The sequence below is a fragment of the Neopelma chrysocephalum genome, unplaced genomic scaffold, assembly GCF_003984885.1.
Source record: "Neopelma chrysocephalum unplaced genomic scaffold, ASM398488v2 Primary Assembly neopelma1_97, whole genome shotgun sequence".
Lineage (NCBI taxonomy): Eukaryota > Metazoa > Chordata > Aves > Passeriformes > Pipridae > Neopelma > Neopelma chrysocephalum.
Genome location: NW_020897760.1, coordinates 2,763,144 through 2,788,927, shown reverse-complemented (window position 1 = coordinate 2,788,927; position 25,784 = coordinate 2,763,144). Strand labels below are relative to the sequence as shown.

The window sequence follows — 25,784 nt, the reverse complement described above, 5'->3', positions numbered from 1 at the left end:
ATGAAAATTAATGCAGGTAATCAGAAGGGCTTCCAGTGAGCCCCTGGCTCTGTATCTTGACAAAAGGGCTGGGAATGACGAAAGGTGTGCTCATCCATTACCACAGTGAGAACTGAAAATGGAATTTGAGGCAAACACTCTTGGAAGATCTTGTGGAACAGGGAGAGACAATGGGGGTGCTCAGGGTGCTCCTGCCAAGTGCCCAGCGCAGCAAACTGTGGGTACACAGGAGGTATTCCCACAGGAGCTGTTCCCACCACTTAAGGTCTAAGGGCAGGCAGGTATAGCCTCTCTTTGTTTTCCCTTTAGGTGTCAAATTCTTGCTTCACTCTGCCTTCTCACCCCTTCTTGGAAGTGGATATGAACAGAATCCCAGAATCTCAGATTAGTTTGGGTTGAAAGAGACCTTAAGGCTCATCCAGTCCCACCCCCTGCCACAGGCAGGACACCTTCCACCATCCCAGGTTGCTCCAAGCCCCGTCCAACCTGGCCTTGGACACTTACAGGGATGGGGCAGCCACAGCTTCTCTGGGCAACCTGTGCCAGGGCCTCACCACCCTCACAGCCAAGAAATTATTCCCAATCTCTAATCTAAATCTCTCTTCTTTTAGTTTATAGTGCCCATGGGAGACAAAAAAGAGGCAAAGGTACCATAGACTAGGCATGGACATCTCTGAGGGGAGGGAGAGTTCCCAGGCTGACGCAGCACTTCAGGACAGCCCAGGCAGAGATGCCTTGACAAGCCCCAGTGCTGATGCCTGGCAAAGTCATCACAGACACCATGTCACAGTCCTGACAAGCCTCAGTGCTGAGGCCTGGCAAATTCATTGCAGATGCCATGTCACAGACCTACATCCCCACAAACACTCCTTTTCCAAGTGGTGGGCAACAAGGGGGAGTACTGGGACCTGGCACTCAGTGCTCTGCTCTGAGTGACAAGGTGGGGATTGGTCACACCTTGGACTTGATGGCCTTGGAGCTCTTTTCCAGCCTCAGGGATTCTGGGATTCTGTGCCTTGAGACGTGCCTTGGGTGTCCCTCGCTTGATTAACGGACACAGCTCGGTCTGGAATGGGAGAACACGGGATCCAAATAACTTCTTGCTCAAAAATCTTGTAAAATGTGATGGAAACAAAGGTACAATTTCCAGCACATGTTCTGCTAGTGCAACAAATAAAGAAGACTTTTTCCATTCCAGTAACACTTCTGTGCTCAGGTGCATGTTCCGGGTGCAGACAGTTACAAATGGCTCTCATAGCCCAGGGAACATCAGCCTGGCAAACACAAAGCCTGGATTTATTAGAAAAGAAAATGCAAGAGAGTTGCAAACACCAGATCTCTGTAATGGTTTATATTCTGTCTGCAGCACCTCACCTCTCTCTAAACATCAGCTTCATCTGCACTTTCTAATTTCTCCCAGTTTTCCCCTGTAATTCCCAGTGGCACTAATGAGGCTCACAGGGAAGCATCGCGTCTCCAATCCAGCACTAAATTATATTAACCAAGCATATTTAGAATATTCTCAAATTGTTTGTCAAAGCTGCTGCTGAAAGATAAGGAACTGAAATCTCTGAATACAAATGACTCAATGTAGACTAATTCCAGGATATGATCATGATTTACATCAACGCAGCCTTGACTTGCACGAGGTTGGATTCAATTTTTTGGAACATGAGATAAATTGAACCTTTCGTAGGAATAAAAATAAAATACATTTTGAGGTGATTTTTAAGCTCAGTCTGTAAATCATTGGCCTGGAATCTTTATTGTGCATGTTTAACTTGCAGTCATTATGTAAATGCTTTCATTATATAAATATTCATTACACAGCCCCATTATGTAAATGCAGCAAATCTCCACACTCAGCGGAACGCTCAGGCTGCAGTTTGTAATCTGGAAATCTGTATTGTTGAAATGTCACCCGAATAAATTGCAGGTATTACTTATTTTGTTCTGACATTTCAGAGCAAAGTGCATCATCGATAGTTTAAGAATGAAACCAGAATGCTAAAGCTCCAGCTGTAGCACTTCTATGTCCAACCTGTGTGTGTGGGTAACATGAGGGTTTGGCTAAGCTCTGTTGGCAGCAAAACTAGCAAAAGACATTTAGAAATCTTTTGATAAAATGTTTCTGCATTCCAAAGTTCAGGTGCTGTTATGTCAAAATTCTTTTCCACTTTGGTTTTGACAAAAGTTTCCGAAGGGGAGGTTCTCCAGCCACAGAGGGATTGGGGTGCTCAGAGGGTGCAGTGACAGGACAAGGGGGAACAGCTTTAGGCTGAAGGAGGGGAGATTTAGATGGGATATTGGGAAGGAATTCTTAGCTGTGAGGGTGGTGAGGCCCTGGCACAGGTTGCCCAGAGAAGCTGTGGCTGCCCCATCCCAGGAAGTGTCCAAGGCCAGTTTGGATGGGGCTTGGAGCAACCTGGGATAGTGGAAGGTGCCTCTGCCCATGGCAGGGGGTGGAACAAGGTGGGCTGTAGGATTCCTTCCAGCCCAAATCAGTCCAGGATTCTATGATTCCTGGTTACTTCCAGTTCTATATTTTTCAGTTCTTCCCTGCTCTCTTGCTCCTTTTCTCACAGTTATATCTCCATTGTTCCCAGTCCAGCTTACAGTTAATTTCCTGAACAGGATGATGATCTGGATGCAGGGATGCATTTGGAAGAACAGATTTTCAGAAACTGTGAATTTAGCTGGATAAACACAGATCTTCCCACATTGAGTGAAAGGCAGATCCTGGCACCAGAACACCCATTGTTCATTCTGTCCTGGTTCCAGGGAATCATGACACAGAAACATTTCCAGTATAACCCAACAAACCCCCAAAAGCCCTGTAAGAACTGTTTAGCATGTGCAAAATAACAGATTTTTCACCAACACTGAGGAAACCAGTAGTAGTGCTCACTAAGCAGAAATTAGGCTTAGTTTAGACTTGAACATATCCACATGATGGCTCCTCTCCCTCCTCTCCCTCCTCCTCCCTCTCTCTTTCCCTCTTCCATTTGCCACGTGTGCAGGATGTGATAGGACTGAAGGCACTCTAATGCCCCTCCTGCTGCTCCTGGACAGCCCTAAAGCTGTGGAGATATATTGCATTAATGTATCATCACAGCCTGACCATGTATTAGTGCAATTCATCTTCAGAGCTCTGCAATTACCGGGCTGGGCTGGTGGGGAAGGAGCCTCAGAGCTGATTCCATTGTGGACAAAAGGCACTGCCAGTTCCTGGGCTGCAGGACCCTTCCTCAGTCCCACTGCTGCACAACACTGAGGTCCTTCTCTGTGGGAGAAGCAAAGAGGGTTTTTAAAAACTCTCCCTAAATGCTGAGAAACAAACAAAGCTTGACCTGAGCCAGCCAATGTCAAAGATTCTGTTCCACTTGGCCTTCAGCTGCAGAGCCACCACCTCTCAGATGTGTCCACACGTGACAGAAATGAGAAGTGTTTTGTTCAAGTGCAAGTACTTCAAACTTGGATTTTCAGGCTAAAAATACTTAACTGACATGGATTATTATCAGATTCCAAGGGCTTTGTGTGTGTACAAATGGTGAAATGTTTTAAAATCCTCCATCCCTCACTTAAAAATAGGTTTAAAAGTGAAAGTTTTAGAAACATGAGTTTCTGTCTCGTTTCTTTTTTCTTACTAAATTCTAAACATGGAGCAGATATTGCTGGTGAGGTCATTTCACACCAGTTTCCCCTCATGCCAGTGTAATTGTGCATTGTGTAATTTGTGATCAGTGAGAAGCTGGTCTCCTCCAGCCTCCCCTTGGCTGCTGCATTTGCACAGTGAAGCTGCTCTCAGCACCAACCACGTCATATGAAGGATTTCACTGTCGAACTGCATTTCCCAACTTTGGAATTCCAAGTTCAATTAACAGTGTGTCAAACAGCCTGGCAATCCTGCTGGCTGGAAGGACCTCTTTCCTCAAGCTTTGTCCCAGATAGCTCAAAACCAGTGATTATTTTCTCCTGGTTCACCAAATCCTGTGGAATCGTTTGGTTTGGAGGGAACCTTAGAGCTCATCTCCTTCCAACCCCCCCTGCCATGGGCAGGGACACTTTCCACTATCCCAGGTTGCTCCAAGCCCTGTCCAACCTGGCCTTGGACACTTCCAGGGATGGGACAGCCACAGCTTCTCTGGGCAACCTGTGCCAGGGCCCCACCTTCAGTGGGAAGAATTTCTTCCTAATATCCAATCTAAACCTATTCTTTGCCAGTTTGAAGCCATTCCTGGTCCTGTCACTCCAGGCTTTTGTGAATAGAATGATTCAAGTTGAAAAGGACTTTAAAGATTATCTTGTTCCAACCCCCATCTATCAAAGAATTCTTTTTCAACCACCTTTTTTACTGTTCATGAGTTTGGGTTTGCAGCGCCTGGAGCTGCTGTTCCCAGTCACTTTGTCAGCTGCTTGGGAACAGCCCTAAAGGCAGTGAGGGGCTTTCTCATATGGAACTTTCCTTTCATTGAGGTGACGTCTTGCAGGAGATGATCCTTTGGGGCTGGAGCCAAAGGGCTCACAGGCTGGGGGATGAAGTGGGATCCTGTCCCAGTGGAGACAATGCCACGCAGTCACCTTCCTAAAGGGAGGAGATTTATTGCTGCATTAGGCCCAAAGCAAAGCTGGTTCCTCTTAGGTGCCTGAGCAGCAGAATGTGAAATGATTCAGTGATTTGACCTGATGAGCACTGACAGAGCTACGCCTCCCTCGTGCCATCATTACTCATCTCACAGGGAACAGCTCCATCCCGGCGCTGGCGCAGTGCTCCCAGGTCAGGTGAAGCATTACCGGCCTGAGCACAAACATCTGTTCCCGCAACTGAGCTGAAAGTGTTTGGAGATGAGCCAGGGAACCTTCAGTGACAGACCAAGGCAGGGAGGATCAGCAGACACAGGCTAAGACTGTCCCGGACCAGGGAGGGTTTACCTGTGCCACAGGAGAGGGGCCAGGCAGGACAGGCCTGCCCAGAGCTATCAGCTCTGCTGCCACTCACACACCCCTGGAATCTGCCAGCATTCTCCAGGACAACTTTGGGAGGGAGGAAGGACAGGGATGTGGTCTCCAGAGAAACCTGTACGTGGCCTCTTGGCTGTGTGTTGTGCTTGTTGGCACCAGCTGGTTTCAGAGAACCTGAACCTCCCAGCCTGGGTTGGGAGAGGCCGTAAATCCCATCTCATTCCACCCACAGCTTCTCTGCCATAACCTGTGCCAGGGCCTTACCACTCTCAAAGGGAAGAATTCCTTCCCAATATCTCATCTAACCCTGCCCTCTGGCAGTGGGAAGCCATTCCCTCTTGTCCTGTCCCGGGTTCCAGCAGGAAAGCCTCAATGCCAGCACATTCACCTGACAAAGATCAGATTAAATTAGAGCTCAGATTCCTTGGGGCTTTACCAAGCCTTTGTGTCCTGCTACTCAATGATTTAATAGGGAACATCCGTCCTTTTCCTGCCTTGTTGTAAACTCCTCTTTCTGTGTCCTCTGAGGAAGCAGCTTGAGGTTTACTGCTCTGTGGTGGGTGGTTTACACAAAACCATAGCTTTGGATTTTTATCTTGAACAGGGATTTCTGCTTCTCCCAACTATCAGCGCTGAACAGGACCCCCAGGAGTCAGGGAATCTCCCAGCCTGGAGGCTTGGCACAGTGCCCTGTTAACACCAAAGGCACAGCACCAGGGCTTGGGCTGTGGCAGCACCTCCCACCGCTCCCTCCTGCCCAAGTGCTTCCTTGGTTGCACCCTGGGCATGGATGAGCATGTTCCTGGAAAACACCTAAAACATGCATCCCCTGGGACTCATGCTCAGGGGGCGCTCAGGGTGTTCTATCAGGCCTTACGTGAGGAACATGATGTGCATGGGGCAGCTGAACATGCCAGCGATGGACACGTGGGAATTGCGTGAATAAGGAGCGGGGTCGGGCCATCCTACAACCCCTCAGGGACTTAAAGATTTGTGATTAATATTTTATAGGCATTTAATGGCCTGGCTCGTGATCCTGGAGGGCCATTTCTCTGTTGATAAAGGCTTGTCATGTCAGTAAATCAATGGTTCCCTCATATCAAACACAGGGCTGGCAGCTTCCCAAGAGCTCCAGGGGAACAGTGTGGAGCTCTGCACAGAGTAATGAGGGATTAATTAACAGTTTAAAGACAGCCCAGCAAACACAGCACCCAGGATAAACTGCTGGGTGGGTTTCTTCCCTTTGCCTTTGTGCAAGCAATAAAGTGACTTCCAAAATCACAGGTCTCCCTTAGAAAAGATGGTGCCTTCTCGTTTTAGGTTATGGGAATTTTGGCCTTTTCTTTTTAACGAGACTTGTAAGTACCATTCTTGGGAGATTTAGCATTAGGATCCAATTAAGTGACATTTAGTACCACAAGCCATTACTCTGGGGTGAGGTGGCATTGCACTGTGGTCAGGGCATTTCTGAGGAAGACTTCTCAGAAAAATGTCATTTTAATCAGGACTGTTCCAGAAGTTTGGGCATCCCTGCAGGAACAATTAAAGGTATTCCGAGGAATCCTCAGATCTTCTTAAAATCTTTAAAAGAATATTCTTGTTAAAATACAATTGTCAGAAGAATATTCAATTTAAGATGGTCAAATAATTGGGCCCTTGTGAAGGAACTGAGAAACAAGAGCACAATCACAATTTGGTGAAATACAAACTAAAACTGTCCAAAATCATTGCACAGAAAAAAGTATGATTATTTTTTTGACAATTTTATAACAAATGGAAAGTATTTCTTACTTTTCAATAAAAGTAGATGAACTCATTAATAACTCATAAAATGCGATGAGAATGAGAATTTTAATACAGGCTGAGCTTATTCCCACAGATATTAGTTCATTTTTATGTGAGAAATATTGCACTTTTGAGTGAGCAGTGTATGACTCTCATGAGATATCTCAGTGAAACAAAGTCTTTAATGTTCAGAACCAAACCAACTTTTCACCCTCTTTTTACTTCCTTTGTACAACATCCCTCATGTTTTTTTGGGAGATCCTGGTCTTTTGAACCAAGCATGACAAATCTGGGGCTTGCACAAAGTTTTTTAGAGAAACGTAACAGATAATCTTTAAAATACATCAAGATGCTCTTATTTTCACTCTGGGGACGTCTGCTCCTCCTTCATATTCAGCTGGAATTTCCTGGGCATCAGTTTCTGCCCAGTGCCTCTTGTGCGATTAATTGGTACCACAAATGTTTACTGTGGTCATCCCTGCAGTTCCTCCTGCTTTAATTCCCAGAATCATTTCTTCTGGGCATTTTTATTAATAAATCATATTTTAAACATACTAATAATGCTTTTTTAAATGCACATTTTACAAAAAACATGGCGTAGCTTTTGAGGGATACAAAAAATATGGAAAAAAATTCATTAGTGATTCATTTAGCTTTAGTTATGCTTCCAGTTTCAACAAACTGCCGACAGGAGAGTTGTATCAAATGGGAGGGGTCAACAAATGTATTTGAGCCAAACAGTCAATCAGTTCATAAATAGTCAGTCATCAATTTCAGAACATCATTTTGGTACAGGAAGAGGAGGAAGGAATATTATAAAACTATCAGACCACCTGAGACCACAGTCCTTTACCCCAGGGTGAACATCCATGTGGCCCCGTCGAGACTCCTCCTGCCCCGTCCCACCTGCTCCCCATCCTTCCTGCTCCCCATTCTTTCTGTTCCACATCCCTCCTGCTCCCCATACCTGGAGCGCCCTCAGCCTCCAGCTGACTGACAGACCAAGGCTCTTCCAAAAGCCACCATAGGCATTGGCCTTTATTGGGAATAATTAGCCCCTTCCCAAGAGCCAAATGCCCACATTAAGTCCTATGAATTATAAATAGCTCAAGTGAGATTTAATCATGTAGCTTTCTTATTAAAAAGATCATTGCCCAGTTCTTCCTTACACAGTTTTAATTTAGTCTTTTTTAATTTTCTGTGGTCATCACGGGGTTTTGAACAGATCCACAAAGATCAGAGTGAGGTCTGATATACAGGAACATCAATATCCATATATGAAATGCAGGTCAAACCTTTCTCAAGAGAGGTTACTTTTTTCTTCCAAAGTAACATCTGGTTTACTGAATCTTAAATTCACAGAGTCCCAGACTGCTTTGTGTTGGAAGGGACCTCAAAGTCCATCCAGTTCCACTCCCTGCCATGGGCAGGGACACCTTTCACTAGACCAGGTTGCTCCAAGCCCTGTCCAACCTGGCCTTGAACACTTCCAGGAATGGGGAGTCCACAGCCTCTCTGGGCAACATCAGGTAATAAAATGGAGCTGGTTCTCCTTTACGTTAATTCTCAGCTGCTAAGGAGGAAAGGTCAGTCCATATTCTGGAGTATGAGACAACCATGTGTTCCTTGGCATGAAGGCAGCAAAGAAAGGAATTAAACTTGCTCCAAACCATAGTAAGTCCATGATCTCAGACTCTAGAGCCTGGCAGTGGCTCTGTACAGGGACAGAATCTGGTGTAACTGTAGAGAATGGGGAAAACTGAGATGACTTGTCTTGTAGGACCAATTCCACCTTCTCCACACCACACTCTGGATAACTGGCTGAGATTTACATTGCTCACACTGAGAGAACACACAGCTCTCCAAACACCAGCCTCTGAACCCCCTCCAGTCCCTGGAACTTTCAACTTGGGTATTCTGTGTTCCCATCTCTTGTCTTTTATCTCCTTACAAAATTGCTCCACCTGTTTTACAGTTCATAAACTGGGACTATATTGTAGTTATATAATATCCTAGTGAATAAGGAAAAAATAAAAATAAATCTCCCTTGGTTCAGCTGAAGTCCTCAGCCATTTTTGGAGCTTCTCTGGACTTGCACCAGATTTTTCTTCAGACTGACTCATGTTTAACACCAGGGAGGCAAGTGCTGCCCTTGCAGAACTCCTCCGTCCAAGGCTGTGAGAATGGGTCCATATGGCCATGCGTGTGTGTGTGCTGCACCTGTGCCAGAAACCACAGGTGTGGTGAGAAAACATGGATTTAATCGTATGTTCTCCTGAGGAATAAAAGTGTAAGGATTTATCAGACGTCAGTTCACACGTCAGTGGCAGAAAATAGACATTCAAGCTTAGTTTCATAGGCGTTTCCCTTCCTGGAGAACCTGGTCTCCTCACCTGTGCTGTCCAGACCTGATTACTTAGGTGTCTGTATGCGTATCAATAATCTAGTTAAGAGATCTTCTGAAAAACCCATCAGGAATGGCCTTGGATGTGAGGCACCCGCACGTTTATGTTCCTTTTACTTCAACCAATGTTTTTTTCTCATCTTTCATCAAAGTTCTTGGCTGACACGACTTCAGGCTGAGGGACTGCTGCTAATGAACCTTCAGATTTCCTTTTCTCAGGTACAATGCCTGAGGAGTATTTTGGCTTGATGGCCAGAAAAGGCAGCCAGAAATATACCCAATCTCTTGATAAGTCTATAAAATGCTTGTGGGCTGCAGAAGAGCAGAACAAGGGTTGGTTACTCAGGACTATGAGAGATCACAGGAAAAAACAGTGAGAAAACTGAGTTGTCTCCTGAAACTCATCTTCTTTCCCCGATGTCTTCATCCACAGTTTATTCTTCTGCTGCTTATGGATCTCCTTGCCTCAGCTGGATGTTCATGTGATGCAGCATAAATACACTTACATATACTTATGCACAGATCCCTCCCACAGCTCGATGCATGTGCTCTCACATGATCTATGTGCTCCCACACAGCCCTGGGAGATCTCTGGAACTAAGAACAGGCTGAGGAAGGGGGCATCACAGGGCAGGCGAATCAGGGAAATGGAACAGGGTATCAGTGTATTCCTTAAGAGTGTTCATCTCTCATATTTATTAAGAGTTTACTTATGTGAGCTGGATGTAACATTTCGGAGGACATGAGGGTTTAAAATGCCTTAATTTGAAGATTTTGGAATGTGTGTGTGAGTTGCATAAAATCACGGATCTACCCAGCGCTATCAAAATACAAGAGCATTTGCAGCATAAATGAGAGTCAGAGCTCAGCATAAATCTGTATAAATACAAGGGTCATGGAAAGGACTTGTGCATTTTTGGGAATCATTCTAACAGAAATGGTGGTTTGTTAAGTGGTGAATGGCTTGTGAGGAATCTAAACCAATGAACTGGCCAGCAGATGGAGGGAGGGAATTCTGCCCCTCCCCCCTGCTCAGGTGGGACCCCACTTGCAGAGCTGCCTCCAGCTCTGGGGTCCCAGCACAGGAGGGACATGGAGCTGTTGGAGCGAGTCCAGAGGAGGTATCAAGATGATCAGAGGGATGGAGCAGCTCTGCTGTGAGGGAAGGCTGAGAGAAGTGGGATTGTTCAGTCTGGAGAACAGAAGGCGTTGGGGTGACCTAATTGGGGCCTTCCAGGGCATGAAGGAGCTACAAGAAAGATGGAGAGAGATTATTTACAAGGGCCTGGAGTGGCAGAACAAGGGGGAATGGCTTTAAACTGCCAGAGGGCACGGTTAGATGGGATACTGGGGAGGAATCCCTCCCTGTGAGAGTGGGGAGACCCTGGCACAGGTTGCCCAGAGAAGCTGTGGCTGCCCCATCCCTGGAAATGTCCAAGGCCAAGTTGGATGGAGCTCTGAGCAACCTGGTCTGGTGGAAGGTGTCCCCGCCCACGGCAGGAGAAATTGGAACTGGATGATCTTTAAGGTCCCTCCCAAATCAGGCCATTCTGTGGTGTGTTGACATTTAACCAGAAGTTTAGAGCAGAGAATGTTTAGTTTTACCTCAACTCCAAAACACAATTAAGTTTTAATAAAATTCCAAGTAGTTGGAGATGTATTTTGTTTCTTTTTCTCCAAATTTGTGTTGGGAATTGAGATGGGATAAATCATAAATTTATCTCAGGGTTCAGTGTACTGCGCTGCCCAGGCAGGTGGTGGAGTCCCCATCCCTGGAAGTGTCCAAGGAACAACTGGACGTGGCACTCAGTGCTCTGGGCTGGGTGACACAGTGGGGATTGGGCACAGGTTGGACTCAATGGTCTGGGAGGGCTTTTCCAACCTCAGTGATTCTGGGATGCTGTACAATGTTTTGATGCCTATCATATATCCAGGGAAGCACTGACATTGGAGAGCATTACAGTTGCATCATTTGTAGTTATTTTTAACCTGACACAAGAGAGAATTTTGCATTTTATATAATTTTCACAGCATTTGAACCAAAGTGGAATTGCTGGAAGGTCTTTCCTCTCTGTGGGCCAACGCCCCTGTGCAAGAGGGACTTTGCATCCTTCTCTGCTGCTCAAAGCAAGAGGAAATACAGTTTTCCTGGGAATTGCTTCAGCCTGGCCAAAGCAGAGCAGGATGGGACCATGCTGGGAACAACAACACCTGCTTTGTTTGGGGAAGGGGTTCTTTATCATTTATTCCTATGAACATGGAAGAGAAAAAAAAATCATGCAATTAAAAATCCATATGCAATTCCTCATGTCCCATAAACTATTTCACTGCATGTTATGAATATTCACTTCAATCCACAATAGTTTTCCTATTTCAGTCTTATCTTTCTACTTCCCACCACCAGTGCTCACTTGGGCTCCTCCCCGTGACAGACACATCGTCATGTGCGTGTTAATGAGCTGCCGTGCTGAACGATGTGATAATTGATGTTCTGAACCTTGCACACTTTAAAACATTAATTCATGAGCAGATAAGCAAATTAATTCACCACCATGATGGACATGACATAACCAAGCTCCTGCTTGGTCCTCACTGCCCACTCTGGGTTTTTTTCAGTGCTTCACAAGCCACACAGTTATTAACAGTCAATTAAAGGCTTGTCTGGGTGGGAAAACACTTCCAGCAAGTCTTTTAAACCTTTAGACCTATAATTTCCAGCATCTGTGGTCATGGCTGCTGTGATATACTATGTTAAAATAATAATTATATTTAACACTTTTTTGTTTATTATGTGATGGGTGCCTTGTGAGGAATCTAAACCAATTACTTAGCCATCACGTGGAGAGCTCTGCTTAAAAGACACAGAAAGATGAACTTGGAAGCAGGGAGCAATTTTCATCTGAGGGATATCAGAGCGCTCCCTGCAAGGTGGGAACCACAGCAGGGAAACACTGGGAGTTCCTGGGATTTTGGGAGCTTCAGAAATGCCTATATCTGCTGTGTCAAGTGGAGTTAAAGGAGCTCTTGAGTGGTGTCATTGTCACTGGTCTCTGAAACAATCTGTGTGCATTACAGGGCACTGAGGTTTTAGGGACAAAAACATTCCCTTTGATTTCCTATTGTTTCCCAGCAGACAGACTTTGGCCTGCACTCAGAATTGCTCACTCAGACTGTCCTTATTTCTGTGTAACAAGGCAAACACCGAGGATCCCCCTTCCTGGGTTTGGCTCCTTTGGGAAAGGAGAACTCTTCATTAATTTTTGACTAATACGATGAAATTTTTATTAGGGCACAACATATAAGCACTGAGTGGGTGGTGAGCAAGCCTGGAAGAACTTTAGGAGGGGTGATGACCCATTTTGCACCCATTGCCCCCCATCACAGGTGATCAGCAGGTTCCCTCCGGGACACGCCTGGCTCTGGCAGCCGTGGGGGTTCACCATCCAGCTTCATGCTCTGCTGGTTGATGTAACAAGGACAAATGGTCCCTGACCAGTGAGGGCAGCTGTGATGGGCAGTGGATGCTGCAACAGATCAGCTGCTCCAGGAATCGCTCACGGTCTCTTCAGGGGCTGGGCTCTGCCCAAGTGCAAACCATCAGCCCTAGTGGATGCTGAAGCTTTTAAGGCAGGAATACCAGACTGCTTTGAGTTGGAAGGGATTTAAAGCAGACCTAATTCCATAACCTCCCATGGGCAGGGACACCTTCCACTAGACCAGGTTGCTCCAAGTGCTGTCCAGCCTGGTCTTGGACACTTCCTGGGGTGGGGCAGCCACAGATGTGAAGCCCATCAGGTGCAAATTACTCATGTATCTGAATGTGTCTGAGCATCACTGCAGGGCAGGGGCAGGAGAGAACCTTTGCTCAGCTCCAGAAGCTTGAGGGGGTTTTCAGCTCACCTCAGAGTGGGATTTCTGGGTGAAAGCTGCAGCAGCTCCCGGCTCCCCTTGAATGTGTGTTAAATCCTCTGAATGCTGGTCAGGTGTTGAAGCTTCCAGTAATTTCTTTCTCTTATTGTTTCATTTCAGCAAAGCCCTTCGAGAGCGGGCAGTACTTGGACATCTATGGAATTACAAGAGACCAGGCGGGGGAATACGAATGCAGCGCAGAAAATGATGTCTCAGTCCCAGACGTGAAAAAAGTAAAAGTCACAGTAAACTGTAAGTCATGTTGCTTCTTATTCCCTAAATCCGGTGGAGAAGCAGCGGAGAAGGAAAGTCTGGTGCAGTGGTGAAACTGTAGTGTTGGGGTTTGTGTCACAGTGGCAAATGGAGCTGTGCTGTGTCATGGCTAGGTTGATGTCACCAAGGAGGTTGAGGTGCAAACCCTCTGTTTTGAGTCATTATGTGGGTAGGTTGTGGTGGCTGCTGAGGTTGTTGGGCTGAGATCTTCCTGATTTAACTTGCCGTGGTGTGCAATACTGTAAGGAGATGAGAAACTGTTTGGATGATTGGATGAGGATCAGTCTCCAAGGAAATTTGAAATATTCCCAGTAGAGACAGCAGGTTGTTCATGTGGTTGCCCTCTGAAGGAAGAAGAAGTTTACTGGTGCGTGGCTCTGCTATGGGGATCCTGAGGGCGGTGGGGGACACCAGGAGCCCCCAAGGCCACCTGGTACCTGTCCCTGCAGCCTGTCAGGTTGGACCACCTCAGACTTCCACACCAAGGTGTTCTCAGCTTGGAGCTGAATTTGGTTTAGCACTTGGTATGACGTGAAACATTCTTTTTCCCTCCAACATGTAAAGAAAATAGAGGAAAGAAAATGTACATAATTTCTCTTGTTCATTCTAACAGTTAATATTGTTTGATTAAGTTCAATTATCAAGCTTGTCATTTGTAACAGTTTCTGGCTTTAGAATTGCTGTGGCAGCTTTATTGGTCGCAAATGTCAGCATCGTGTCTCCCGCACAGACACTGTCCTTGTTGATATGGGCAGCAAAGCCCCTTGTCCCCTGGTCACTGCTGGGGCCAGTTGTGTCATCAGGGCATTCAGGGGGTGTTCATTCATGACCAGACTGTCTTCATTTACATGACACCAAGGCTCTTGTAGTTCATGCTGTCCAGGAACATGCTGGATCAAGGCACTCAGAGAACAGCTTGGTGGTGTACTGGGTCACACAGGCTGCTGGGTGACACTGCCCCAAGTTCGTGCTGCCTGGTGACACTGCCTGCAGGTTCTGAGGCTCAAATGTGATGGGATGTGATCATCAGTCACAAGGACAGACTTGAACTGCAGAGCAGCTTGAGGAGCCTCACTCAAGAGTCCATCGCTGTTGTTGCTGCTTCTTTGCCCTCATTGATGTGTTTCCACCTATCTCAGCTTTGCTGCATTTCCAAAAACAGGCAGTGCTCTAAAAATCAGGGGCTCTGTGGGAGGGAAAACCACAATGCATAGTGTCTGATGGAACAAGTGACCTTTACTTTCTGTGCAGTGAGTTGCTACTGGAAGACTCTCAGTAAGAGAACCTGTGCAGACATTTGCCCAGGCCTGCCCTCGGTGTTATAGGTGACACCTTCAACAAACTGCTCTCCAAAATGGTTTGTGGCCATAACTCGCAGTAGGGAGCCAAAAGATGGTGAGCTCAGCCTGGTTTTAGCAAAACAAATATTGTGTCTATGATATTTCATATCATGGGGATTTCAATTAGGGTGAGACCAGCTGTCTCGTGTTCAGAGAATGGGAGAAGCTGCTAAAGCTGCTCAGTGATTGCTTTGGTATTTGGGTTTTTTTAAGTAAGAAAAAGAGCACAGTGGATGTGGTAAACTCACTGAATTTTTCTTACATTCCAAGTCAAGATCTAGACGTACATGAGTCCTAGTTTGGATGAAAGCACTAGCTTAGCTGGCCAAAGCCAAAGCTGCAGTTTAAATGCAATACACAGCCAATGCCCTGGTTGATGTGTGCCCTGTGCCCGAAGTCGTGCCTGAGCTGGAACTATTCCTGACCTCAGATTACTGTTTCCTTAACAGGGGTTTTGAGTCTGCCAGATGGCTTTGTGATGAGAACAATTGACTCTGACAGTGTCAGGAAGGTAAAGCTGAGCAGTGGTGGCTCATTCCTGCACCAGCCACCCCAAGTCTCTGTGGGAGCGATGATTGTGCCCAGGGGTGCGGGTGGGATGGGATTTGCTCTCCCTGAACAGTGAGCCAAGGGAGCAATGGCAGAAAGTGTGTGTGTTGAAGGACGTGCACGCTCAGGAGGTACCATTCCTCTTTGGTACATGCCACAAACAAGGAGTGCTCAGGTCCAACTGCAGCACATGGTGTAAGGGACCTCTGTCTGCAGGGAGAAACTTGTCCAGGCTGCTCCATCAACCAACAAGCTCGGAAAATAATAAGTACAAAGAATAAAATAATAAAGCTGCTCTTTGTCTCAGTTCAGCCACTGGGCTAAGCTGGGAGTGTCCTTGGCCGTAGTGTGGATTCACACGGCATTATGTGGGATTCAGGCACACTTCTGAGCCTACACTGGGGATATGCAGAATATTTTATTTTTCTAATATTTCTTATAACTAAATGTAGTGGATTTCTGTGGCTGGGTTTTGGTAGCAGGTTGGGGCTGCAGGGGCGGCTTCTGTTAGAAGCTGCTGGAAGCTTCCCCTGTCTGGTGGAGCCAAAGCCAGCCGGCTCCAGGATGGACTTCCTGCTGCTGGCCAAGGCCAAGCCAATTAGGAGCAATAGTAATGCCTCCATGATAACATATTTAAGAACATAAGGTTGTTGCACAGGAAGAATTCCAGACAGGGAAGAGCAGATTGAGAACATGGGAACAACAAAGTAGACAGCAAGGGCAGTGCAGAAGGAGGGGCAGGAGGTGCTCAAGGCACCGGAGCTGAGGCCCCTGCGGCCCGTGGTGCACCCGTGGGGGAGCAGCTGTGCCCCTGCAGCCCATGGGGGACCATCAGGGTGCAGAGACCCACCTGCAGCCCATGGAGGAGCCCATGCGGGAGCAGGTGGATGCATGAAGGAGGCTGTGACCCCGTGAGAGGCCCAAGATGGAGCAAGGTCCTGCCGGAGACCTGCAGCCCATGGAGAGGGAAGCCCATGCTGGAGCAGGTTTTTCCTGGGTAGGACTTGTGGCCCCTGTGGGGGACCCACGTTGGTACAGCTCATTGGTGAAGGACTGCACTCCATGGAGGAGTGACCCACGGGACAGCAGTTTGGGAAGAGCTGCTGTCCGAGGGATGGACTCACGTTGGAGAGGTCCTTTAAGGACTGTCTCCCGTGGGAGGGACCCAACGGGAGCAGGGGAAGGGCTCCTCTCCCTGAGCAGCAGCAGAAACAACAACTGACCACAACCCCCACTCCCCATCCCCCTGCACCACTGGGGGGAGGAGGGAGAACATGGAAGGAAGGAGGGATGGGGGGAAGGTGTTTTTAAGATTGTTTTATTTCTCACTCTTTGGCTCTTATCCTGTTAGTAATAAATTTAAGTAATATCCCCACTTAGAGTCTGTTTTGCCTGTGAAGGTAATCAGTAAGTGACCTCTCCCAACTCTTATCTCAACTCATGAATCCTTATGTGGTTTTTTTCTCTCCTCTGTCCAGTTGCAGAGCAGAGTGAGAGAGTGGCTTTAGTGGGAACCTGGCATCCAGCCAGGGTCAACGCACTACACTAAAGAAGGAGGGAACAGGGATAAAATGGAAGCAATGTAGAAGTAGGATGTGGCTACAGCATGAAGCAGTTTGTACACCTGAGTGATCAGCCAGAGTCAGCTGATTGCTGACACAGTCCTGGCTGGGTTTTAGTGTCCCCCAGCCAGCTGAGCCCAGTGCGGGAGCTCTTCCAACATCTGTTCCCTGCTGCTGATCCTCATCCATCCCAACCAGGCGGAAAAACAGCTTGTTGCACCTGGGAGAGGGTTGTGCCAGGGGTGAGGGTGCTGGCAGAGCTTATGTGCCGTGATCAGCTCCATGGCCACGTTGCTCCAGGCAGGTGGGACATGAGGGGGTGACTTTCTCTGCCCAGGGCAGCCTGGGTGGGCAACCCTGTTCAGTGGGAATGTTGTGCCTGCCACCAAATCAGTGGAATGATGCCCTTTTGCTGCTGAGCTGGCCTGGCAGGACAGCTTCCATCAATGAAAGCGAGATGTTTCATTTAGGAGAGATGTGCTTTGCCTACTGGTCACTATTTGTAAGAAATTTATATCAAATTTATTTTCAGGTTGAAATCTGCAAAGTTCTTAAAAAAAGAAGTATAAAAGAGAGGAAGCCTTCAGCTCCTCTGATTCTCCTGGTTGGGCAGTTTCCTTTGTTAAATGTCCTTCCACCCCGTTTCTTCTTTAAAGGTATCTGTTCATTTCTCTGACAAACTGAGAAGAACAAGGCTTTCTCCCTCCACATCCCCCCAGAAATTCCATTCTTTTCCTTTGTGCTTGGGGACATGGGTTAATGGTGGCCTTGGCAGTTCTGGGGGATGGTTGGACTCGATGCTCCTAGAGGGCTTTTCCAATTTAAACTATTCTGTGATTTTTCTCTGCTGCTGCTCTCACCCACCCCCGTGTCATTCCATGATTGTACTCCTGGTGCAGGGATATTCTGCCCATCTGCCAGGTCCCTCCACGTGCTTTTAATTCCATTTACTCATGACTCAGTTCCTTGATGGGCAACACTTAAACTGTGATCAACACGCCCAACTCTCCTCCTTTAGTCTCACAGGGATCCTGGAATTTCACAAATGTCCATCACCTTTCCCACCTGGAATGCTTATGATAGAAAATACTCTTGGAAGTAACATGTGTGGCTTATGCTCCAAATCTGAACAGGTTGGAGCAACCTGGTGTAGTGGAAGTGTCCCTGCCCAAGGCACGGTGTGGTACGAGATGGTCCATTCCAACCCAAACCAGTCTGGGATTTCATGATTCCTGCTTTTGCAACCTGAATGACCTGATGGGGTCTGGACAGTCATGTTCTACAGAAGCATCACTTCCTCTCAGAGTGCGGGTAATCCCTGTTCCATCTCTGTGTCCCCCCACCGTGTCTTGTGCCATATCCTGCTACACCTCCCGCCCCCCAGCACACGGAGCCACGTTTGTGTGAACGTCGTCACTTAACTGCCTCTGACAACTTCTCATACATTTCCCTGTTGTGAAAGGGAACGTTCTCTCCCGTAGCCCTGATAACTGGAAATAAATCAAGGCTTTATTGTGCCCAGTTAATAGAATGTATCAATGAGCCCAGAGTGGTTCCCATGGATAGAAGCATAATTCTGAACACGGATATTCATCGATACAGCGGGTGTTCAGTCACCCGAGCGTGGACAAGAAAATTACCAGGTTTAAATTACTTTCTGAAATTCAAGTTTCTTGGCTGGGCAGCTTCCCACCCTACATAAACAATGAGCTCAGGCACACATGTTATAGCTCTAATGACTTTACAGGAGTTTTTCATTATGCTGCTTGATATTGCATAATCTACATTCTCTACTTGATTTATGTCTGTCCCCCCTAATTTCCCTTTGAGAAACAGTGGCCTGAGGTTATGCCTGAATTCTGAGAGGACGGGGCGGGGAAGGAGAGGAGAAAAGCCATTGAAGCTGCTGGCTGATGACGAAGGAATATGGTACCAAATCAAGTTCAGATAGATAAGACGTGATCCAATTTCATTGCTCCAGTAAATCCTATTAGCATTTTCCATTACATTTTGTAAGGCAAATACTGATTTATAGATTATAATATTGAACCCTGCTTTGAATGAACCAGTGCCTGGATTTAATATGTCATCTGAAAACTGGTCTGAAACTCTCTCCATGTGCTACTGTCACTCCCCTGATTCTCTTTTGCTCTATTAGTGTCATGCTTAAAAATATTGAAGGCAGCTGCTAAATCCCGGAATTTCCAGAAGAGCTGAGGCCATGCTAAGAGACTGAAGGATGGAATGTGTGCATCAGAAAACTGGCATTTATTTTAATTCATTTAGAACTGTCAGCTATCTAAACAAATAGCAAATGTGGGTTTTAAAGTGGAGTGGTATTGCAGGATTCCCTTTTTTTTAAGATAATTTATGCTACGGGTTGGCTTTCCTGTAATTGTTCTTTGGACAGCTCTGTTAGAGCTGCATCTTTCATTAGAGTTCCTGTGCTGAGGGAGCCCAGCTGGTGCCAGGAACACCAGAGAGCTCTGGGCCTGTTGGGTCTGTTGGTTTGGATCCCTTTGGGTGTTCCTGGCAGCACAGGAGGGAGGGCAGGGCTTCATTTTGGGGCCAGAATTCCCAAGCAGTTTTTTGGCATGAGTTGCTTTGAGGGAAATAATGTCTCTTGTAGCCCGGCTTCAACCTGCGGCAGTTCTCCTGCCTCCCATGTGCCATGAAGAGAAAGCTCATCTGAAACATTTTACAGGCAGTAAGTACGAAGAATACAAAGGAAACTCAAAACATTCCAAAAATTGATGCTGTTTGTAGCAGCATCTCTTTGCATGAGTATTTTCCATTAAGCCTTGAAAATATTGAGAAAAGGAATTGGAAGTGGATATATGGTATGATAACCTGTATTAACCTTGTAAGCTGTGCCACTGAATCCACAGTCCCAGTAGGTGTTTGCCTAGTCCCTCCATAAGGCACCTCCAGTGATGGCAGCAAACTCTCCTCAGTCACAGTCCTTAACTGGACATTTGTCACAGTGTCTAATGTGACTCTGTCTCGCAGAATCACAGCCCCATTCCTCACCTGTCCCCTGGGGAATGAAGATCAGTCTCTCCTTCAGTTTCTTCTCAGCCAGTGAACCTGTGCCCCCCTTGTTCACCTTCCTGTGTTCACCATGTCTTTAAATCTTGAACTAACACACCAGGTGAGGTATTGTGTTGCCAAGAATGGGGAAGGATTATTTTTGCTGCCTGTTTGTATGTCCTTAAGCTGTGCCAGGGGAGCTTCAGGTTGGACATCAGGAGGAATTTCTTCATTAAAAGGGTGGTCAGGCATTGGAAGGGGCTGCCCGGGGAGGTGGTGGAGTCCCCATCCCTGGAGGTGTCCAAGGAATGACTGGATGTGACACTCGGTGCTCTGGGCTGGGTGACAAGGTGAGGATCGGGCACAGGTTGGACTTGATAGTCTGGGAGGGCTTTTCTGACCTCAGTGATTCTGTGATTCCATATACCTGGCTCTAGGCACTTGTCTTCCCTGTGACAGCAGGACCCTTGGGGGGGAAGAGGTTTACCCCCAGCAGCCCCAATCACCCTCTGCAGAATGTCCATCTCACCACCTCACTGGATTCATGAGTGTTTAACTCGTTCCTGTTTGGTTTTGTCCAGTTTTCAGACCACTTCTTCAATTTATCTGGATTATTTCAGGGTTCTCATCTCTGATAATGATGTTAACAAACCCACCCCCTCCTCCAGCAGCAGGCCCAGGACTGGTGCCCAGCTGAGCAGATGGGACACCAGAGCCCTGAGCACAGTCTTACAGACAAAGGGTCCTCACCTAAGGCAGCTTTCAGCCAAGTCCAGCTTGTTTGTGCATGGGGGCCGTGGTCAAACAGCATCTGCTGCCATTCCCTGCTCCGGGCAGGATCTGCTGACCTGACACAAACTGTTCTTAACCAGCCAGTTGGCAATTGCTCGTCTCCTCGTTATCTTCCAGATGCTCTCACACCTTCGATTGCTTGCCCAGCATTTTTATGGGCATTGGAGAGAAATGGGCTAGAGTGCAATTCCCTGGCTCCTGGTGCGCTCTCCTTGCCTCATAACAGTTCACCAAAGCTGTGTTAGGTGCTAGGTGCTCACCCCACACCTCTGGAATGACATTGCAGCTCTGCATTTGCTTAATCCAGCTTTTGAATAAGTTTCTGAACCTCATTAGGCCAATTGGGTGTGTATCAGTTTGATTTATTCAAGTACTTGCTGCATTATTCTTTCCTTGTCTTAACCTGAAATATAAACCCGTGAATTATGGTCATTTGATTGGTCACATTTTGTGTTTGCAATGATTCTGTCTCATTTACCCTTTCCTTTTTGTGCATGTGTTTTGTGTTCTTTAGTAAATCATCTAAATTTGGGGGTTGGGGGCTTTTTTCCTAATTTCATCAAGTTTTCCTCTGCCTCTGGACCTCGTGTCTGTGTGCTCAGAGCAGGTCCCTCATCCCCTGGATTGTGGTGGTCCCACTCAAGTCCAGAGCAGAGGGACCCTGGACATCCCTGTTCTGCCACTGGTTTTCAGCCGAAGCAGTGTCAGTCTTGTGTGACTGGGTTTTTGGGGAGCAGTGAGGCTGTTTAAGAAGTGCCTCCTGTACGGATCCTGTGCCCCTTCCTACTGTGACGGTTTGATAAAGTATTTTACACTGGGAAATTTTTCTAGCAGTAATGTGTGAGTTTCTTGTAGTGAATTCGAAGTGCTGTGTTTGTTTTCACTTGGCCAGGTTGGGGCTGTGCAGAACAGCTCAGCTCATTAACATTTCTTAGAAGTCGCCTTCCTGTTGCTATGGCACTTGGCATAACATTATGTGTAATATTCTGATTTTACTTTGAAATCACACATACTGTACAAGCCACTCTGTCCTCATTAGATCTGTAACTTTAAACCTACTAGGGAGAACCATTCTTGGACTTCAGTGCTTGTTGGGGCTCCTCAGATCTGGACATGTTGCTGTGACTTTGTTTTCCCAGTAAATGTCTTGCTATGAACTGTTCCTGACCTAGGAAAAACATTTTCTTGGCAAGGTTTTGGGTTTGGATTCAAGAAAGAAAATTGCCTCAGTTAAATTATTAAACTATTACATATAAAGGCAATGCCCACATATTTTCTGAAGGTCTCTGTCCTCCTCTGCTTTGGCACCGAGTCTAAAATTGCTCAGAGCAATTTAGTTTTAATTTCCACTTTCTTCTAATATAAAGAGGGGAGGGAGGAGGGCTTCTCTTGAGGCATAAATCAATAACTCTGATTCTTTCAATTTTTAATAGCCACAGATGTGCAGCTCCATATTTATATCCCTGACTAAATTTGGGACTGGGGGGTTATGGTCAGCATTGGCTTTGGGAGCCCAGGAGTAATTTTTGTTAAGAAATCAGTGGATTTACATAAATTTATTTTTGTTCATAAGTGCAACACCTTTTTTTCTTAAAACAACACGGAAAATGTATGGAACAGTTGTAGGTGTTTCTGTGGCTCCTTATTTTTGCCATGTTGGTTGTTAACCAGCCTGGGAAGAATATGGGCCACCTTGGCTGCTCCACCAGAAGTTCCCAATTGTGACTGTGGTTGGTATGCTGCATCTCACAGCCTCAGAGGACCTGAAATTTAATCCCAAATGTTTTATCTGGATGGGAAAACAGCATCATGTAGATCAGTCTCTCTTTAATCAAGATCTATTTCCCAATATTGTAACTACAGAGAGCAATTTGCAGGTACTGACTGAGCAGCCACAATTCCCACTGGCTGTTTGAAGAGGTCCATGTGGAGTATAGGAAGACTGAACTTGACAGTGGCCTTCTGAAGTGCCAAAATCACCCTTTGAAAAGCTAAAAGTCCTCCAGCGTGTGGTTTCACTGCCTTCGGGGAAACATGTTTTCCTAAAGGTTATGTTTATCTCAGGTTACCTTTCAAAAATGGGATTTTTGGCTTCCAAGACACACTGGGGACTCCTATAAATCTGAATCCTGGTTCCTATTTGGTTCTGTTACTGGGTCAGTAGGGTTTAGTGCAGTGTGAGCTCTCCAGAATGTGGTCCTGCTCTGTGTGAGCTGCCTGTGTCTGGGGCGTGTGAGCGAGGCAATGGTGGTGCACACCAAGGACTTGCATCCTGGGGCAGAGGCTTCAGGCACAAGAGGTGACCTGGCCTGTCTAAGCTGTGTCCAAGGCATGACTTCAGCCTGCTCTGTTTGCCACAAACTTCCTGGTTTTCTTTGGGAAGGTACTATGAGGATTGGTCCCCTTTCAGTTTGGGTTTCCTACCTACTGCAGACCTGGGGAAGGAAGATTGTCCTACCTTCACTCCTTTTGATCTGAAAACTGTTGCAAAAGATCGAACTCAGAGTTGTGTGTGTCCTTTCCAACGCAGATATTTCTGTGATTTTGAACGGGGGAATAGTCCTGTTCCCCAGTGTGCTGTTGGGGGACTATTGCCTGACAGTCTGCAATACAGGCATATCAGGAGGGAGGGGGATGTGGAGGTTTGTGTATCAGCCCAGCAAGACCATCTCTTGTCTGGTTTTTCCTGTTATTGTTCAATATTAACCTAATTCTAACAATGGAATTCTCTGTTGTACAGATGTTCAGGCTCACCAGTTATAACTTTTACATTTGAAATACTACTGCAATTAAAAACTTGTAGGAAGGCTGCCAGGGAATGATGGAGGGGCCAGTTTTCCTGCAGCACATCTCACACAGCTGGGAGGGGAGAAACAACACTGGAATTAGTTTCTGTGTTGGTGGGTTGAGTGTATGAGAACACAGAGCCCACTCAGCTAAAGGAGATGAGGTGTTTGCACAGCCCATAGGAGAACTTTGATCATGATTTAAGTCGGTAACAGCAGAGTTGAGTTTGGGTCCAGCCATCTAGTCCAGGGACTGCCAACCAAATATTCCAGGTGAAAGCAATGCAAATAACAGCAGGGGTTTTGCATAAGATAAAGATCTTTGTAGAATTTCTGCTATCCTGTAAAATGGAGGTTTTGCTCATGCACAAAATAATTAATCAGGGTTTACTTTGGAGGGTGTTGTTATTTTTGGTCGACATTAGAATTGAATTCCTATTTACTTAATTTGCAAGGTATTATCATCACCAAGACCACTCATAGGAGTCATGATATCCTATCTCATGGCAACACTTAAAGAAAAACAACTTATACCAATTCAATAAAAACTGATCTTATAATTGAAGCCACCTTAGTTGGTTGGGTGGGGAAAGGATGTAGTTGGTTTGAAGAAAATATTTCCCTTTGCTGGCGGGGAGAGATGCCTCTTGTAAATGTGATGTTCGTCATGCTATATCCTTCAGGTATTTTTATTAACATTTCAGAAGTCAGATTAAAACAATATAGTTCAAGTTTGTGACTCGAGTGCAATTTGGCTCCTAAATTAATATTGATTTCTTTGGGGGGTGTGATGGTTTCTGCTGAGGTTCTGAAAACTGCTGTGTGGTTACTGCATATTTCTGAAAAATGCTGCTCATATTGAAGCATGACAGAATTGATTATACTGTTCCTCCACGTCGGTGGCATTTGTGCCAACGCAGCAGATCATCAGGGGCTTTGGCAGCACAGAACGAGGGCTCATGTTTGAAGGAGTTGGAGCATTAGTACTCAAGATCTCTCTCCAACAGATAAGGAGGATGTTTTTCATCTTCTCAAAGAAATTCTCTGCTTAACTCTGCCAAGTGATTTGAATTGTGAAGGGGTGCTGGGGCTGCACACCCCGTGCTTGCCGTGGTGCAGGGCAGGTGTGCTGGGACTGCAGCCAGGCAAGGGAGTGGATTCTGCCCTCCAGCAGCACCTCAGGTTGGCCAGTGGCAGCTGAGGCTGCAGGACATGGAGGCAGCTTCGGTCCATTTGTGGGAGAGGAGATGGTACTCTAGCATAACACCAGCATTGCTGCTGCAAAGGCAAATTAAGAGTTTAAACCACAAAAACCACTTCAAGTTCTCCCTTCGCTGTGTTAGAGTGTCTCCAACACTGATCTCTGAACCACAGTAAGAAGAGCTCAAGCTTTGCCAGGGAGTTTTAGATTGGACATCAGGAGGAATTTCTTCCTGGAAAGGGTGGTCAGGCCTTGGAAGGGGCTGCCCAGGGAGGTGGTGGAGTCCCCATCCGTGGGGGTGTCCAAGGAATGACTGGACATGCCACTCAGTGCTCTGGGCTGGTTGACAAGTTGGGGATTGGGCACAGGTTGGACTTGATGATCCTGGAGGTCTTTTTCAATCTCACCGATTCTGTGATTCTGTGAAATAATAATAACCTATGACACGCTCTCTAAAATCAGTGAAGAATATTGTTATCAATATATTGTTGATGGTTTTTATGAAGACACTGGTGTGAAGCTTTCAGACCATTGTTGGTGAAAGTGTGGCACCAGCTCATGAATAAGTGGACAGAAAAATTAATGAAAGGGTTCATTAATAGTTTTTATCTTTTCTACTCTTGATATCATGTTAAGGCCAAAATAAGGTTACAATAAGATTGTGGACACCCCTGTGTATCCATCTCTGGTGAAGCTGCCTTTCTTGTAGCTCCTTCTCCTGGCCCCAGTAGGAGCAGGAACATGCTCCTCTCCATGGGTATGGCTCCCAAAGGGTCAGCATGCAGGTCCTGTCATCTTCAGAGGTGCTGGAATTTCACACCTGCAGGTGGGTGTTAACCCCCAACCTGACAGGATGCAAAGCCAGGGAGTGGCTGAGGAAAAGCCCTCCTGGGAAGCCGATCCTGCCTGGGGCAGATGCTTTCTCCCACTGCCAGCTTCTCCAGGCAATCCCACTCTGAACACCAGCTAAAATACAGTTTGGGAAAATTGAAGCTTTAATAGAAGATGAGTCATCTCTAAAGAGCTCCTGTGTTTCAAGAAGCAATTTGGAGTGTTCAGCAGGCTGTGTGAGACTCCAGGCTGCGTGAGACTCCAGGCAGAAGCCAAAATTAATGGAGAGCTCTCCAGCTTCCATGAGTGTTCACTTGCCCAGATCACTCTTCAGCAAAAACAATTACTTAAAATATTTCT

General features: G+C 46.4%; 1 protein-coding gene across 2 annotated transcripts in view; it reads left to right on the top strand.

Moving 5' to 3' along the window:
* Positions 1–25,784, top strand: part of NEGR1 (neuronal growth regulator 1) — a 213,426-nt gene that overhangs the window by 125,607 nt on the left and 62,035 nt on the right. For both annotated transcript variants that reach the window (XM_027694428.1, XM_027694429.1), the window contains exon 4: positions 13,181–13,312. In XM_027694428.1, the coding sequence (XP_027550229.1) occupies positions 13,181–13,312 (132 nt within the window). The remainder of the gene's footprint in view (positions 1–13,180; positions 13,313–25,784) is intronic.